At 43.4% G+C, this 17,378-nt stretch overlaps 1 protein-coding gene across 2 annotated transcripts; it reads right to left on the bottom strand.

Moving 5' to 3' along the window:
- Positions 1-7,728: 7,728 nt before the first annotated feature.
- LOC139416686 (microtubule-associated protein RP/EB family member 1-like) lies at positions 7,729-12,391 on the bottom strand. 2 transcript variants are annotated; one of them, XM_071165654.1, is made up of 8 exons: positions 12,211-12,391; positions 11,608-11,741; positions 10,272-10,417; positions 9,977-10,169; positions 9,726-9,773; positions 9,405-9,517; positions 9,050-9,202; positions 7,729-8,886 (listed from the first exon to the last, which is right to left on the bottom strand). In XM_071165654.1, the coding sequence occupies exons 2-8, from the start codon at positions 11,726-11,728 to the stop codon at positions 8,830-8,832; spliced, it is 831 nt and encodes a 276-aa protein (XP_071021755.1). In that variant the 5' UTR covers positions 11,729-11,741; positions 12,211-12,391; the 3' UTR covers positions 7,729-8,829. The 2 variants fall into 2 exon arrangements, with proteins under 2 accessions (XP_071021755.1, XP_071021756.1); XM_071165655.1 differs by lacking the exon at positions 9,726-9,773.
- Between the last annotated feature and the right edge of the window lie 4,987 nt (positions 12,392-17,378).

Here is a 17,378-nt window from a genome sequence, read left to right as displayed (position 1 = left end):
ACCCAAATCTGAAAAATGGCCAAAGAGCATTAGCTGAGCTGGAACACTAGTGCGAGGCCATAGCAAATTGAATTTAAACTAACCTTTGCTGAGCCTCTTCGGACTTGATCGATGCTTAGAATTCAATTTTCCCTAAATGTCACCAAAAAATGTGTACCTTCATATTTTACCACTATAATCCGTTCTTAGGACGAAACGGAAAAATAAAACTTGTGTAGAAAGTAAACATCCACACCTCGGTGTCAAGTGTGCTTATGTCTGCGTAATGAGGAAGTAGGAAAAAATGATAACTTCTGACTATTTCGGATCTGGCAATCGATGACAGCAGAGTACGCTGCCCAAATGTATGTCATAAGAAAGAGATTATCCTGATTAAAATGGTGTAGAACTTCAAAACATATTCATTTTGAGATATTTTGCAAAATAGAGAGACATGTCCCTATTTCCCCAAAACAATGGCAGTCTGAAAGTTCTAAGAGCAGTCTTTTATTTAACCAGCTTACCATTTATCTGCTACCATTTGCCTTTTAGTGTTTAAATTTGTAGTTTGAACTAGGCCTCAATATGAGTGTGGCAATAACTTTATTATTATTCACAAATCTACTCTGATGACATGGCAGGCAGACTCCTCTGATGACATGGCAGGCAGACTCCTCTGATGACATGGCAGGCAGACTCCTCTGATGACAGGCAGTCAGACTCCTCTGATGACATGGCAAGCAGACTCCTCTGATGACATGGCAGGCAGACTCCTCTGATGACATGGCAGGCAGACTCCTCTGATGACATGGCAGGCAGACTCCTCTGATGACATGGCAAGCAGACTCCTCTGATGACATGGCAGGCAGACTCCTCTGATGACAGGCAGTCAGACTCCTCTGATGACAGGCAGTCAGACTCCTCTGATGACAGGCAGGCAGACTCCTCTGATGACATGGCAGGCAGACTCCTCTGATGACAGGCAGTCAGCACACTTCTGAAAACAAACTGCTCAGCAAAGCAAAGTATTTTTTTGAAAGCTACCAGATTTATTTTAAAAAGCTCATTTTCAATGTCTGTGTCCAGTGTCTATGTGTTTATATGTTAAGGGGGTATTACTTGTTATGTTATCCATGTAAAGAAATATAAACATTTTTATAATTAAATGTATGGTGTTTTCCGTTTATGCGGAAAGCCAGTCAGTTTCATTGTTATGGTCTAAATTGTTATATTATGGTTGTAAGTGATAAAATCAAGTAATTACTACTTCAGTAAGGATATACACTTTATTCAGTGACTTTAGGTTTGAAACTTTTTGATCTGATCGACAGTTCCAAAAAATGTATGAAGTGCAATTGCTAAATAATTCCAATAGATAGCAGCATAAGACCACGAATGACATTGAGGAAGATGAGTTTTCTCCCTAGATACACCACGCCCCTTCATCAGCAGCCAGCTTGCGGTCACAGGAAACCGCCCGTGCATGCTTTTTTCTGTCCCTTTCCACACCGCTAACGCAATATGAAGGACTGAAAAAGTAACAGATTACTACGACTGGTCCTATCTGGCCGGACCGCCAGCAGGGCCCATCTGGCCGGCAGACCCTATCCGGACCTACCTACATGGCCGGCCGGACTAATCTTTGGAATTAATAAGAAAAATACACTTGATTTCTCAGATGCCTCTCCAATGTCTTTATGGTCTGCTATGAAATAATAACTTTTAATTGCTAAATAATTCCAATAGATGGCATACATAAGACCACGAAGTATCAGTTATAGGCTACAAGCAGCAATATGATTGACATAAAATAGCATGCAACCAAAGACTATATGCCCCATGATTTTCTAAAAATGATTACTCATTACTTTACAGTATATACACCACAGTTCAAACGTTTGGGGTCACTTAGAAATGTCCTTGTTTTCCATGAAAACATACATGAAATGAGTTGCAAAATGAATAGGAAATATAGTCAAGATGTTGACAAGGTTATAAATAATGATTTCTAATTTAAATAATAATTGTGTCCTTCAAACTTTGCTTTCGTCCAACAATCCTCCATTTGCAGCAATCACAGCCTTGCAGACCTTTGGCATTCTAGTTGTCAATTTGTTGAGGTAATCTGAAGAGGTTTCACCCCATGCTTCCTGAAGCACCTCCCACAAATTGGATTGGCTTGATGGGCACTTCTTACGTACCATACGGTCAAGCTGCTCCCACAACAGTTCAATAGGGTTGAGATCCAGTAACTGTGCTGGCCACTCCATTAGAGACAGAATACCAGCTGCCTGCTTCTTCCCTAAATAGTTATTGCATAGTTTGGAGCTGTGCTTTGGGTCATTGTCCTGTTGTAGGAGGAAATTGGCTCCAATTAAACACCGTCCACAGGGTATGGCATGGCATTGCAAAATGGATAGCCTTCCTTCGTCAAGATCCCTTTTAGCCTGTACAAATCTCCCACAATACCACCACCAAAGCACTCCCAAACCATCACATTGCCTCCACCATGCTTGACAGATGGCGTCAAGCACTCCTCAAGCATCTTTCCATTTTTTCTGCGTCTCACAAATGTTCTTCTTTGTGATCCGAACACCTCAAACTTAGATTTGTCTGTCCATAACACTTTTTTCCCCAATCTTCCTCTGTCCAGTGTCTGTGTTATTTTGCCCATCTTGATCTTTTATTGGCCAGTCTGAGATATGGCTTTTTCTTGCAGCTCTGCCTAGAAGGCATCCCAGAGTCGCCTCTTCACTGTTGATGTTGAGACTGGTGTTTTGCGAGTACTATTTAATGAAGCTGCCAGTTGAGGACTTGTGAGTCGTCTGTTTCTCAAACTAGTCACTAATGTACTTGTACTCTTGCTAAGTTGTGCACCGGGGCCTCCCATTCCTTTTTCTATTCTGGTTAGGGCCAGTTTGCGCTGTTCTGTGAAGGGAGTAGTACACAGCGTTGCACGAGATCTTCAGTTTCTTGGCAATTTCTCACATGGAATAGCCTTCATTTCTCAGAACAAGAATATACCGACGAGTTTTAGAAGAAAGTACTTTGTTTCTGGCCATTTTGAGCCTGTAATCTAACGCACAAATGCTGATGCTCCAGACACTCAACTAATCTAAAGGCCAGTTTTATTGCTTCTTTAATCAGAACAACAGTTTTCAGCTGTGCTAACATAATTGCAAACTGTTTTTTTAATTATCAATTAGCCTTTTAAAATTATAAACTTGGATTAGCTAAAACAGCGTGCCATTGGAACACAGGAGTGATAGTTGCTGATAATGGGCCTCTGTACCCTTATGTAGATATTCCTTTTTTTTTTTAAATGGCCGTTTCCACCTACAATAGTCATTAACAATGTCTACACTTTATTTCTGATCAATTTGATGTTATTTTAGTGGACAAAAAATGTGCTTTTCATTCAAAAACAAGGACGTTTTTAAGTGACCCCAAAATTTTGAACGGTAGTAGAAATATACACTGCTCAAAAAAATAAAGGGAACACTAAAATAACACATCCTAGATCTGAATGAATGAAATATTCTTATTAAATACTTTTTTCTTTACATAGTTGAATGTGCTGACAACAAAATCAAGATTATCAATGGGAATCAAATTTATCAACCCATGGAGGTCTGGATTTGGAGTCACACTCAAAATTAAAGTGGAAAACCACACTACAGGCTGATCCAACTTTGATGTAATGTCCTTAAAACAAGTCAAAATGAGGCTCAGTAATGTGTGTGGCCTCCACGTGCCTGTATGACCTCCCTACAACGCCTGGGCATGCTCCTGATGAGGTGGCGGATGGTCTCCTGAGGGATCTCCTCCCAGACCTGGACTAAAGCATCTGCCAACTCCTGGACAGTCTGTGGTGCGACGTGGCGTTGGTGGATGGAGCGAGACATGATGTCCCAGATGTGCTCAATTGGATTCAGGTCTGGGGAACGGGCGGGCCAGTCCATAGCATCAATGCCTTCCTCTTGCAGGAACTGCTGACACACACCAGCCACATGAGGTCTAGTATTGTCTTGCATTAGGAGGAACCCAGGGCCAACCGCACCAGCATATGGTCTCACAAGGGGTCTGAGGATCTCATCTCGGTACCTAATGGCAGTCAGGCTACCTCTGGCGAGCACATGGAGGGCTGTGCGGCCCCCCAAAGAAATGCCACCCCACACCATGACTGACCCACCACCAAACCGGTCATGCTGGAGGATGTTGCAAGCAGCAGAACGTTCTCCACGGCGTCTCCAGACTGGCACGTCTGTCACATGTGCTCAGTGTGAACCTGCTTTCATCTGTGAAGAGCACAGGGCGCCAGTGGCAAATTTGCCAATCTTGGTGTTCTCTGGCAAATGCCAAACGTCCTGCACGGTGTTGGGCTGTAAGCACAACCCCCACCTGTGGACGTCGGGCCCTCATGGAGTTTGTTTCTGACCGTTTGAGCAGACACATGCACATTTGTGGCCTGCTGGAGGTCATTTTGCAGGGCTCTGGCAGTGCTCCTCCTGCTCCTCCTTGCACAAAGGCGGAGGTAGCGGTCCTGTTGCTGGGTTGTTGCCCTCCTACGGCCTCGTCCACGTCTCCTGATGTACTGGCCTGTCTCCTGGTAGCGCCTCCATGCTCTGGACACTACGCTGACAGACACAGCAAACCTTCTTGCCACATCTCGCATTGATGTGCCATCCTGGATGAGCTGCACTACCTGAGCCACTTGTGTGGGTTGTAGACTCCGTCTCATGCTACCACTAGAGTGAAAGCACCGGCAGCATTCAAAAGTGACCAAAACATCAGCCAGGAAGCATAGGAATTGAGAAGTGGACTGTGGTCACCACCTGCAGAACCACTCCTTTATTGGGGGTGTCTTGCTAATTGCCTATAATTTCCACCTGTTGTCTATTCCATTTGCACAACAGCATTTGAAATTTATTGTCAATCAGTGTTGCTTTCTAAGTGGACAGTTTGATTTCACAGAAGTGTGATTGACTTGGAGTTACATAAGTGTTCCCTTTATTTTTTTGAGCAGTGTATATATAAACAAATCAAAATATATTTTATATTTGAGATTCTTCAAATAGCCACCCTTTGCCTTGATGACAGCTTTGCACACTCTTGGCATTCTCTCAACCAGCTTCACCTGAAATATGTCTTCTGCATTTAACCCTTTATCAGAGTGGTGCAGGGGGCTGTCATAATTGACATCCACTCCTTCAGCGCCCAGGGGACAGTGGGTTAACTGCCTTGCCAGAACGACAGATTTTTACAATGTCAGCTTGGGGATTCGATCCAGCAACGAGAACCTCTCGTTCCAGTAGTTGAGTACACCATCGTGGCTGATTGACAGGTAGCGTCCATTGTGGGCACGGCCCTTAGGACCCCTGAGGTCCGGCCATGATCCCCAGAGTCTGTCTGTATTCTTTTTTTGGCTGGGGGCTTGAATGGGTAGAACTTCAGCCGGACAATGACCTCACAGTGTGCACTACACAGGCACAAATATTTCAAGGATGCACACAGTGCACACATACTACTTAGGAACCTGTAAAACATATTAAATGCCACTTATACAGGCACAATCTTGAGTGGTTTGGGAAGGTAGAGTGGTCTGTACTCTAAAAGCATGTAGTTTAGATATTCATCCTCTATAAACAACACAAAGCTTTTGTTAAAGAGAGTAAGAATTTAAATGTGTTAACATGTTTTTCACATACCAGAGGAGTTGGTCAACTGATGACAAAACAGCACTCCCATTCATTGTCTTGTTTTCCTCTCTCACCCAGTCCACACTGCCATCACAGTTGGTGTCCACCTTCATAAAGATAATGTCCAGATCCTCATCATTCACATCGCATCCCGAAACTGATCCATATCCAACCCTGACAGAGAGAATGAGAAGGACTCAATGGTATGCGTGTTTGTATGACAACACTATGTAAAAATGTGCAGCCGGTGGGTGAAACTGGCAGGGATCCACTAGGGGCTAAAATTGATACTGGGGTAGACCACTAGTTATGGGGAGTGGGAAAAATATGGTCAGGTCACTCACCCCCCTCCTCCATCCGTGTCAGACTCTCTGAATATGCTTTCGATGTGGCGAAGTTGCTGTTTGTTGATCTGATTCTCCACTCCCCCCTGAGCCTGCATGTCCTCCTCCCAGAGGTCACTGTTCTTCCCGAATGCTCCGTCTCCCCCGCCATACCCTGCAGAGGGAGCATATAGAGGACCTCAGTCAGGATTAAGTCCACATTTGATATTAAAACCATCTTGGATCATTTTTCACTTGAAAATGTCTTAGGAATGGGAGATTAATCTAAAAAACTGTGAACAAAATGTGGGTGACAAGGTTACAAAAACCAAATTAGAATGGAAATGTTGTCTGTGCCAATAAAAAAAGAGCACTTTGGGGAGCACACCAGTATGTGGATTTATTTTGTTCTGGATTTACTTGAGCTGTGGTATGCTGTGAACGGTTTTGATTACACAGGCAATTTTATTCAATGAATAGTCAAGGGATTCCAAATGTGATTTAGTGATCAAACACATGCATTTACAGTTTAAACCTAAATTGATATTACCGTCTGACCTTCTTCACAGTGCCCCTGTGACAGTCCACAAGCTCACACTGGCCATGGCTGTACACCTTTGACACTGGCTCAAATTCTCACAGAAGAGTAAAGCTCTTTTGGTCTTCATAACATTGTATTCAGTGGTATCTAGAGGAAGTTTTTCTTTTTCAGCAACAATTCAACCAAATTCTGACTACAGCAATCAAAATGTGGGGGATATAAAAAAGTTGTTTTCCAAGCTTTTTTCTGTTTATAAAAACACCCTACTCTGGATGGCACAAAGATTACAGTCGGAAGACAGAAAGGAAGGGGAGACGGAGAAGTCCTTACTATTTGACACAATTGTTACACGAAAAGAAGTTGACCAGTTTTCCAAATCTGTTTTTTATCGACACACACTTAGAAGCTTCTGGACGAAGAGATGCAGGAAAACATGTCCAATGACCCAGTGAATAGCCTTGTAGACAAACAACCTCTGCAGTTACCCAAGGCCTGGGCCCCATACTGGGCCAAGCAGATGGAAGCAGAAACCGGATGTCAGATCAAAATGCAAGAATGGGGGTCAGTAAAGGACAACAGAATGAAGAGGCAAACCCAGCATGGAAGATCTAGACGAGGACCTGTACGTACTGACCAGCGTGAATGACAAGGCAGAACACGCCAGGGTCAGAATGAGGAAAGCGTTGGAGGTCAGGAGAATCCTGGTGCTGACAGCAGAGGGAAAGAAAACATGAAGATGCCAATGGAGCTGGCGATTCTCAATGGAACATACCAGAATCAAGACACGAATAGGTCCTCTGTCCCACAGTGGCCGCCACAAGGCAGGTTCTCCCTATTGCGGACCCCCAGAGACCAGGCAGGGAGCCCCATCAGGAACAGCATCCGGCCTATCCAAAGGGCTGCCCTGTTGCTCAATGATGGCAGCATCAACACCACCCCAAAAAAACACCCTGCTACCAACGTCTCTGCTTGGGTCCCCCATCACGCAGTGGGGCTCTAGACCTTTATTGTTTTTATGGCCCTTTACTCTGGGTATGTTTACATTTATATTTAATGATCAGCCAATATCACTATTTCGGTTTTGATTTCTGCAGTTACTCTACCAAGAACCAACTGCTAATAGCAATGCAGAAGTCTGTCAGGACATTTTAATGGAGAAAGAAATAAATTGAATTAGAAAAATGTATACATTTGAGTTTTTAATAACATAAAACTTGTCAAAACAAGTTATTTCTTCAACCTAAAAACATTTAATTTCTCCAATCAATACTTTATTTCTAAAGGCAAGAGATGCTTATGGAAACCTTATATTGCTCCCAAGTTTAAAACAGACTTCCGAGGTCTATAAGACAGCTCTCAGTTCTTCTGCTAAGAGCGTATAGTTCTGCTCTTATTGTAGACTAGAAGGAAGTATTTCTTCAGTGTGGACAGGCAACCATACATCCGGTCTTTGCCTTACATGAGGAAGTAAATTAGAACATAGGTCGGTAGAGATGCTAGTCTCTAGTGTAAAACTAGCCTACATACAACACACAAATGTCAGAATGAGTCTATAATTTAGCATTTAAGTAAAAAGTACAGTATTTTATTTAAAGGTTATCAATAAAACATGACTTTTTTTTACTTCAAAAAAAGTAATGTGATGAATAACTCCCCAGATAAACAGGAAACTAAATACAAATGCTGATCGCCTAAACCACAAATTTGAACTCAAGTATAATGAATATGCGTAAACATACCATAAAAATTACAATAATTTCCATTGGCAGAGTAAACATATTCATATATCTTTAATAATTAATCATATTTGCAAATATATCAAAATCACCTAGTACAGTTTTGTTTAGGTCAATTGGAAATAAGGAATAGAAAGACCTGAACATATTTCAAAAGTAACAGGCCAAAGTTGAAAGGCACAGCAGAGGCCAGAATAAGAACAAGGCAGAAAAGAAACCAGAAAGGAATGGCCCTATTAGAATTTCATCCAGGGTTCTTCTTCTCTGGCGGCTGGATCAGCAGGCTCTCTGAAAAGTATTATGGTCCAAAAAACACTTGGACCAACAAAGACTTGGACCAAGGGGGCAGCCAGTGTATGATCCAAAGGCAACTTAATCCACAGTGGCAGTATGTGTGAGTAAGTGCATGTTCATTAGAGCACACGAGTGCGTATGCATGTACATTGCACATGCAAACGTGTGTTCACTAACCTGTGTGTGTGTGTGTGTGTGTGTGTGTGTGTGTGTGTGTGAGAGATTATGGCATGGACTAGAGTTGTGTCCATTTTTCATCAGAACTCTTCTGGTTCTTCTCCTTCAGCATCAGAATCAGGAATAACAAACCCCTCCTGTAAGCAGGAAACAATTTTTATTTAAATATTCAAATACAAAGCTACATTAGTTTCCTACTACAGAATCATTGGTTATGAAAAAAATTATATGAACATGAACACTGAGCCTCAGCTGTTTGTGTGTGTGTCAAAGAGAGTATTCTGGTGAGGTGTCACTCACATCAGTGGCATATAGAACATCCATAATCTTCTGCATAGTTGTATCTGCCTCTCCATCCACTTCTTGGCAGATGACCTCAATGGACCTCAGCTTTCCAAAATAAAAGTCTCTCTCTTTCTCCATGTCCTGGACAGTGGCTTTCAGGGAACTGACCTGAAGTGAGAGCAGCAGAGTGATAGAGTGATAGGAGAATGAATGGGCAGGGCTGTCATGATGTTCATGTTACAACTAAACAAGCTTCAATTTCAATAAACTATTCAACTACCACACAAAAAGCCATACAGGAGATTGAGGGGAAATCTCACCGTCTCATCAAAACAACTTATGTTAGCTCTGACACTCCGAAAGACCATACCTCTTGGGATAGCTCCTCCCTCTCCACATCCCCTGCTGCTCCGGGCCTACGCAAGGCACTCCCTGCTGACTTGGGCGGGGGTTTGGTCACTGTTGTTGTAGACCTCATGGGAGCTAGATGAAACACAAATCAGTTAAAAAAAAATAGAAGAGAATAATATAGCTGTGGACTGTGTATGCCCTCAAACTTAGACACACAACTGCACATTAACACCTACTGACTCCAGTGTCTAGCCTTACAGCAATATTCCTTTCCACAGTGACCATGACAGCCCACCATAGGTGCCCATTGGAGATCCGTTTGACCATTAAACCACCTTACCGACTCTCGCAGCTGGTTTGATAACAGGTGGGGAGCTGTGGGGCTGTACTGAAATAGAAATGCATACAGTATGCATTTACGGGTCCAAGCATCAAAGACACTGGATCAATATTTTTTTTGTTCCACCAGCTGACAGAGTAACTTGGATTATAACGTGACTTAGAACCCTCATTGCTGCTTGCAGCTATATTTTCAATTAGGTATTTAGAATACAATCAAAATGTTAGAAATTATAAATGTGTCTCCCTCACCAGTGCTGGGCTTCCTGGGCTTGGGTGCGACCTGCCCTGGGTTGGGAGTAGGAGCAGTGTCCTGGCCTTGGCGAGCACTGACCGGGTCATACTCCTTCCCATCGTAGTTGGCATCAAATAATTTCTTGAACCACTGCACAAACTCAAAGTTGTCCTGGAACTTGCCTTTTATCAATTTATCAACAGGAATGATCTGGAAATATATTAAAAAGTGTCACAATCTCAATGGCTGAAATGTAGGAATAGCTGAATAGCCAACAGTACACAGAGGTAAAAACAACAACTTTTCACTCACCTTGTCAACCCCAATCTTCTTAAAACTGGTCTGTAGAAGTTTGAAGTTGTGGAGGAACTCAGTCTCTAGTTTGGCCTGGAATTTAACCTTCTTCAATGGTATGCATCCAGGGAAAAGCATGTCCATGAACTGACAGTAAGCAGCACCTGTGTGAATGTGAAAACATAATTAAATTACCAGCTAATCAGGTTTCAACTTCTATAGGCTATAATACTCTGCTCCTGCCATTAAATTTCCCCAACCCACTGCAAGGTACACTACATGACCAAAAGTATGTGGACACCTGTTCATCGAACATCTTCCAAAATCACAGATATTAATATGGAGCTGGTCCCCCTTGCTGCTATAACAGCCTCCACTCATCTGGGAAGGCTTTCCACTAGATGTTGGAACATTGCTGCAGGGACTTGCTTCCATTCAGCCACAAGAGAGTACATTCCCCGTGACGGCCCAATCTACTGTGGGGAGTACAATTTCCCTAGATGGTGAGTAGTTTCTAAAATGGTGGTAGATTAAAATATAGGCCTATACATATATGGGTATTGCACAGGAGGTTGATGAGGGAAGGACAGCTAATTATGGCTGGAATAGAGTGGTATCGAATACATGGAAACCATTTGATACCATTCCAGCCATTACTATGAACCCATCCTCCCCAATTAAGGTGACACCAGCCACCTGTGGCCGATGGTGGTGTAGTTTGCGGCCAAGCAGGCTCAAACTTCCAGCGCATAACTAGCGGTCGAGCAGAGGGTCCATTGATAATACGGTACCACTACTTTCAACCAACCTTCACCTGGCGATACTGTCTTTGTTCTCGATTCTGAGGGCACCGGTGTCTTAAACTTCAGTTTCCAGTTGCAGGTGGAACTTTTTTTTTAAAAAATGAACATTCAGAAAGATTCAATTCACTTTTTCTATCAAGTGAGAAATGGCCTATCGCATGTGTGAAAATATTTGTTTGGGTCAAGTGCTGTCATCTTGTTCGACATGCAGCTACCGCTGCTTTGCTTAGAAATGACAAGCTCCTGCAAAGATGGGAAATACGAGATGTCTGGTCGCTATGTCGGCTTATAACTTCACATGTAGCAAAAATACTATTTATAGATTTTCTGAATATTCCGTTTTTTGGAGTTCCACCTGCAACTGAAAACATGAATTTATAAATCACAGGTGCCTTCAGAATCTAAAACGAATGAAGTATCTCCAAGTAAAAGGTTGATCGAAAATAACTGTACCACACTTTGAATGAGCCATCGGATCAACAGCCATCACAAGCTAGTTAGCCATGCCAATGAACGTACTTCTGGTTTGACCCAGACGTCATCTTACTGACCTGAACACAACTGCTCAATCTTGGAGTAGTTCATCTGTACAGACTCGTTGATCCAAGAAAGCATATCATGGCGACTAAGGTTGTCGCCGGTCACAGATGTAGAGTAAACGTTCACAGCCATCTTCTAACGTTAACTTGGTAAGGGAAGACATGAGAATGTAAGTTACGTTAAGGAAGGTGACAAAGACATCTAACTTGCCTATTTTACAATTACCTAGAAACCCGTTACATTTTAGCTAAGACACGCACAACTATTTATGGATACCATTAGCTAGCTAGTCAAAGCTTTAGCTAACGTTACGCCCTGCTAAATTATCGGGTTAGCTAAACTAGCTATCATTATATTAAACGATTGGCCATCGTTGACAGTGAGTACGAGCTAACATTAGTTATAGGTATTATGTTAACACGTTATACCGCTAACGTCGGTATAAAAAAAAATCGAGTTTCATTTGAGCTAATCCGGAACTGTTAGCTACCGATACAACAGCTAGCTAGCTATCAAACACACTCATCATTCAACAACGACATCATCGCTAACGTTAGCTATCTAGCTAGTTTTACTGACAATTAACCATTTAAAACACATGCTTTTGAACTTACATTGTCTTAATTTTCCAACAGATAAATCAAATTACTCAAAAATACAAAAAGGTTAAAACTTGTAGATACTTTCTCGCCGTTCCCCGGCGGCTTATTTCGTTAGTGTCTTGGCTCTTGCACAGTTGTGATGTAGCTAGCTAGCCTGAACGACCTGAACATTGGAATATCTCAAATTGAACACCTCGCATCCTCGTCTCCTTCTCAAAACCCATTGGAGGAGAAGGTCAGAGGGGCGGTGCCTCTGGCTTTCTCCTCCAATGAGTTTGAGAGCCGAGAGAGGACGCGAGGAGGATACAAATGAGATGTTCCCCACGAACTCGTCTTATTCTTTAAAACGTATTAAGGGATCGCAACCATAGACTGTAAAAGGACTAACTGAAAGGTGCATACACTGCCACCTATGGTACAGGAGTGTGAAACCAGTCACGGTACCACAGATGAAACAATGAGCCTGATATTTTACCTGCTTTATACATGTGAAGCATCTGATTAGGGTTTTTATTCACTACCAAATATGGTGATGAGAGGAAGCCCAGTGGCGGGTAGTGGGAGAAAATGGAGCAAGATGGATTTTAGCCGACATGACGGTCATTTTCTCATCGATTAAATATTTGATCTCCATACAGTTTTCTGTTTCCAAAACTAGAATATGTAACAAACAGAGTGGACTGCGTTTTGTTGACTTTACCATTTGCCGAACAATTGCGTTGTTTAGAAGGAGCGCAAGAGCGAATTGAGTTCTTGCATACGCGCACTTCAGAGTTAGGCGTTCCCTAAAGGAAATATGCAAATAAATGCTAGAACACGAATAGCATCTCACTAGCTCGTGCTTGGCTCTGCCCACCTCCTCACTTGTTCTGCCCTCTATGATTAATTTGCTCCCATTGGAAAGGACAGGCTCTGGTCTATCTTAAGTTAGTTATACAAATCTTTGCCTATACTACAGGTAACTACCAAAATAACGGAAACACCAATAGTGTCTTAATAGGTCATTTGAGCCACCACGAGCCGCAAGAAAAGTGTCAGCAACTCTATTGGAGGGATGTGACACCATTCTTCCACAAGAAATTCCATAATTTGGTGTTTTGTTAATGGTGGTGGGAAACTCTGTTCAAGGCGTCGTACCAGAAACTCCCCTAAGTGTTCAATTGGGTTGACACCTGGGGACTGAGAAGGCCATGGCAAATCGTGTTACATCAGCAAGTTGAGCAGTCTTTGTCACTGAAGCTCCTGCCAAATGTGTGCGAACAATCACCCCTCTTTCAAAAGTCACAGATCTCTTTTTCTAGCCTGGTAAACAAAATAATGGGCACACATTTTTTTTTAAATGACCCTAAGCATGATGGGAAGTTAATTCCACACCTGTGTGCAGGCACCTGCTTTCAATATACTTTGTATCCCTCGTTTACTCAAGCGTTTCCTTTATTTGGGCAGTTACCTGTATATTCTATTTATTTTACCTTTATTTAACTAGGCAAGTAAGTTAAGAACAAATTCTTATTTTACAATGACGGCCTACCCCGGCTAAACCCTCCCCTAACCCGGACGACGCTGGGCCAATTGTGCGCTGCCCTATGGGACTCCCGATCACGGCCGGTTGTGATACAGCCCGGGATCAAACCAGGGTCTGTAGTCACACATCTAGCACTGAAATGCAGTGCCTTAGACCGCTGCGCCACTCAGAAGTTGAACTCTTAGCTACCTAACCCTGCATTTCTAATAAAATAAATCAAATCAAAGTTTATTTCTCACGTGCGCCGAATACAACAGGTGTAGGACCTTACAGTGAAATACTTACTTACAGGTTCTAACCAATAGTGCAAAAAAGGTATTACGTGAACAATAGGTAGGTAAAGAAATAAAACAGTAAAAAGCGAGGCTACATACAGTCACTGGTTAGTCAGGCTGATTGAAGTAGTACAGTGGGGCAAAAAAAGTATTTAGTCAGCCACCAATTGTGCAAGTTCTCCCACTTAAAAAGATGAGAGGCCTGTAATTTTCATCATAGGTACACTTATGACAGACAAAATGAAAAGAAAATCCAGAAAATCACATTGTAGGATTTTTAATGAATTTATTTGCAAATTATGGTGAAAAATAAGTATTTGGTCAATAACAAAAGTTTCTCAAAACTTTGTTATATACCCTTTGTTGGCAATGAGAGGTCAAACGTTTTCTGTAAGTCTTCACAAGGTTTTCACACACTGTTGCTGGTATTTTGGCCCAGTCCTCCATGCAGATCTCCTCTAGAGCAGTGATGTTTTGGGGCTGTTGCTGGGCAACACAGACTTTCAACTCCCTCCAAAGATTTTCTATGGGGTTGAGATCTGGAGACTGGCCAGGCCACTCCAGGACCTTGAAATGCTTCTTACGAAGCCACTCCTTCGTTGCCCAGGCGGTGTGTTTGGGATCATTGTCATGCTGAAAGACCCAGCCACGTTTCATCTTCAATGCCCTTGCTGATGGAAGGAGGTTTTCACTCAAAATCTCACGATACATGGCCCCATTCATTCTTTCCTTTACACGGATTAGTCGTCCTGGTCCATTTGCAGAAAAACAGCCCCACAGCATGTTGTTTCCACCCCCATGCTTCACAGTAGGTATGGTGTTCTTTGGATGCAACTCAGCATTCTTTGTCCTCCAAACACAACGAGTTGAGTTTTTACCAAAAAGTTATATTTTGGTTTCATCTGACCATATGACATTCTCCCAATCTTCTTCTGGATCATCCAAATGCTCTCTAGCAAACTTCAGACGGGCCTGGACATGTACTGCCTTAAGCAGGGGGACACGTCTGGCACTGCAGGATTTGAGTCCCTGGCGGCGTAGTGTGTTACTGATGGTAGGCTTTGTTACTTTGGTCCCAGCTCTCTGCAGGTCATTCACTAGGTCCCTCCGTGTGGTTCTGGGATTTTTGCTCACCGTTCTTGTGATCATTTTGACCCCACGGGGTGAGATCTTGCGTGGAGCCCAAGATCGAGGGAGATTATCATTGGTCTTGTATGTCTTCCATTTCCTAATAATTGCTCCCACAGTTGATTTCTTCAAACCAAGCTGCTTACATATTGCAGATTCAGTCTTCCCAGCCTGGTGCAGGTCTACAATTTTGTTTCTGGTGTCCTTTGACAGCTCTTTGGTCTTGGCCATAGTGGAGTTTGGAGTGTGACTGTTTGAGGTTGTGGACAGGTGTTTTTTATACTGATAACAAGTTCAAACAAGTGCCATTAATACAGGTAACGAGCAGAGGACAGTGGAGCCTCTTAAAGAAGAAGTTACAGGTCTGTGAGAGCCAGAAATCTTGCTTGTTTGTAGGTGACCAAATACTTATTTTCCACCATAATTTGCAAATAAATTAATAAAAAATCCTACAATGTGATTTTCTGGATTTTTTTTCTCATTTTGTCTGTCATATGATGAAAATTACAGGCCTCATCTTTTTAAGTGGGAGAACGTGCACAATTGGTGGCTGACTAAATACTTTTTTGCCCCACTGTATGTACATGTAGATATGTTTAAAGTGACTATGCATATATGATGAACAGAGAGTAGCAGTAGCGTAAAAGAGGGGTTGGCGGGTGGTGGGCTGGACACAATGCAGATAGCCCGGTTAGCCAATGTGCGGGAGCACTTGTTGGTCGGACCAATTGAAGTAGTATGTACATGAATGTATAGTTAAAGTGACTCTGTATATATGATAAACAGAGAGTAGCAGCAGTGTAAAAAGAGGGGTTGGGGGGGCACACAATTCAAATTGTCCGGGTAGCCATTTGAATAGGAGTCTTATGGCTTGGGGGTAAAAACTGTTGAGAAGCCTTTTTGTCCTAGACTTGGCACTCTGGTACCGCTTGCCATGCGGTAGTAGAGCGAACAGTCTATGACTGGGGTGGCTGGGATCTTTGATAAGTTTTAGGGCCTTCCTCTGACACCGCCTGGTGTAGAGGTCCTGGATGGCAGGCAGCTTAGCCCCAGTGATGTACTGGGCCGTATGTACTACCCTCTGTAGTGCCTTGCGGTCAGAGGCCGAGCAATTGCCGTACCAGGCAGTGATGCAACCAGTCAGGATGCTCTCGATGTTGCAGCTGTAGAACCTTTTGAGGATCTCAGGACCCATGCCAAATCTTTTTAGTTTCCTGAGGGGGAATAGGCTTTGTCGTGCCCTCTTCACGACTGTCTTGGTGTGTTTAGACCATTCTAGTTTGTTGTTAATGTGGACACCAAGGAACTTGAAGCTCTCAACCTGCTTCACTACAGCCCCGTCGATGAGACAGGGGGCGTGCTCGGTCTTCCTTTTCCTGTAGTCCACAATCAACTCCTTAGTCTTTGTTACGTTGAGGCATAGGTTGTTATTCTGGCACCACCCGTCCAGGTCTCTGACCTTCTCCCTATAGGCTGTCTCGTCGTTGTCGGTTATCAGGCCGTTGTTGTGTCATCTGCAAATGATGATGTTGGAGTCGTGCAGTTGTGGGTGAACAGGGAGTACAGGAGGGGAGCTCCAGTGTTGTGCTCCATACAAACCTCACTAACCCCCCCACCCCCTGACCCTATCAAACAAACTCTCCCTTTATACATCATTCAGTTCACAATAGACTAATAATATGCTCAACCGTTTCCTCTACCATACACCCATCACACATTCCAGTACCATGTCAATTTCTTTATTTTTTTTTGAATTTTACCCCTTTTTCTCCCCAATTTCGTAGTATCCAATTGTTGTAGTAGCTACTATCTTGTCTCATCGCTACAACTCCCGTACGGGCTCGGGAGAGACGAAGGTTGAAAGTCATGCGTCCTCCGATACACAACCAACCAAGCCGCTGCTTCTTTAACACAGCGCACATCCAACCCGGAAGCCAGCCGCACCAATGCGCCGGAGGAAACACCGTGCACCTGGCCACCTTGGCTAGCGTACACTGCGCCCAGCCCGCCACAGGAGTCGCTGGTGCGCGATGAGACAATGACACCCCTACCGACCAAGCCCTCCCTAACCCGGGCGACGCTAGCCAATTGTGCGTCGCCCCACGGACCTCCCGGTCGCGGCCGGTTACGACAGAGCCTGGGCGCGAACCTAGGACTCTGATGGCACAGCTGGCGCTGCAGTACAGCGCCCTTAACCACTGCGCCACCCGGGAGGCCACCATGTCAATTTCAAAGAAGAATTCAATCCCATA

This window comes from Oncorhynchus clarkii, chromosome 9 (genome assembly GCF_045791955.1).
Source record: "Oncorhynchus clarkii lewisi isolate Uvic-CL-2024 chromosome 9, UVic_Ocla_1.0, whole genome shotgun sequence".
Classification (NCBI taxonomy): Eukaryota; Metazoa; Chordata; class Actinopteri; order Salmoniformes; family Salmonidae; genus Oncorhynchus; species Oncorhynchus clarkii.
Note: the sequence above shows the minus strand (reverse complement) of the source record. Positions and strands in the feature narration are given on the sequence as shown.

What these genes read in the sequence shown, in the direction of transcription:
- LOC139416686 (XM_071165654.1), bottom strand. Translation starts at nt 11,728, where the DNA reads ATGGCTGTGAACGTTTACTCTACATCTGTGACCGGCGACAACCTTAGT. An exon ending in AGAAGATTGGGGTTGACAAG is followed by an intron (nt 10,170 to 10,271) that starts GTGAGTGAAAAG and finishes ATATATTTCCAG; the next exon opens with ATCATTCCTGTTGATAAATT. An exon ending in CAAACCAGCTGCGAGAGTCG is followed by an intron (nt 9,518 to 9,725) that starts GTAAGGTGGTTT and finishes TGTTTCATCTAG; the next exon opens with CTCCCATGAGGTCTACAACA.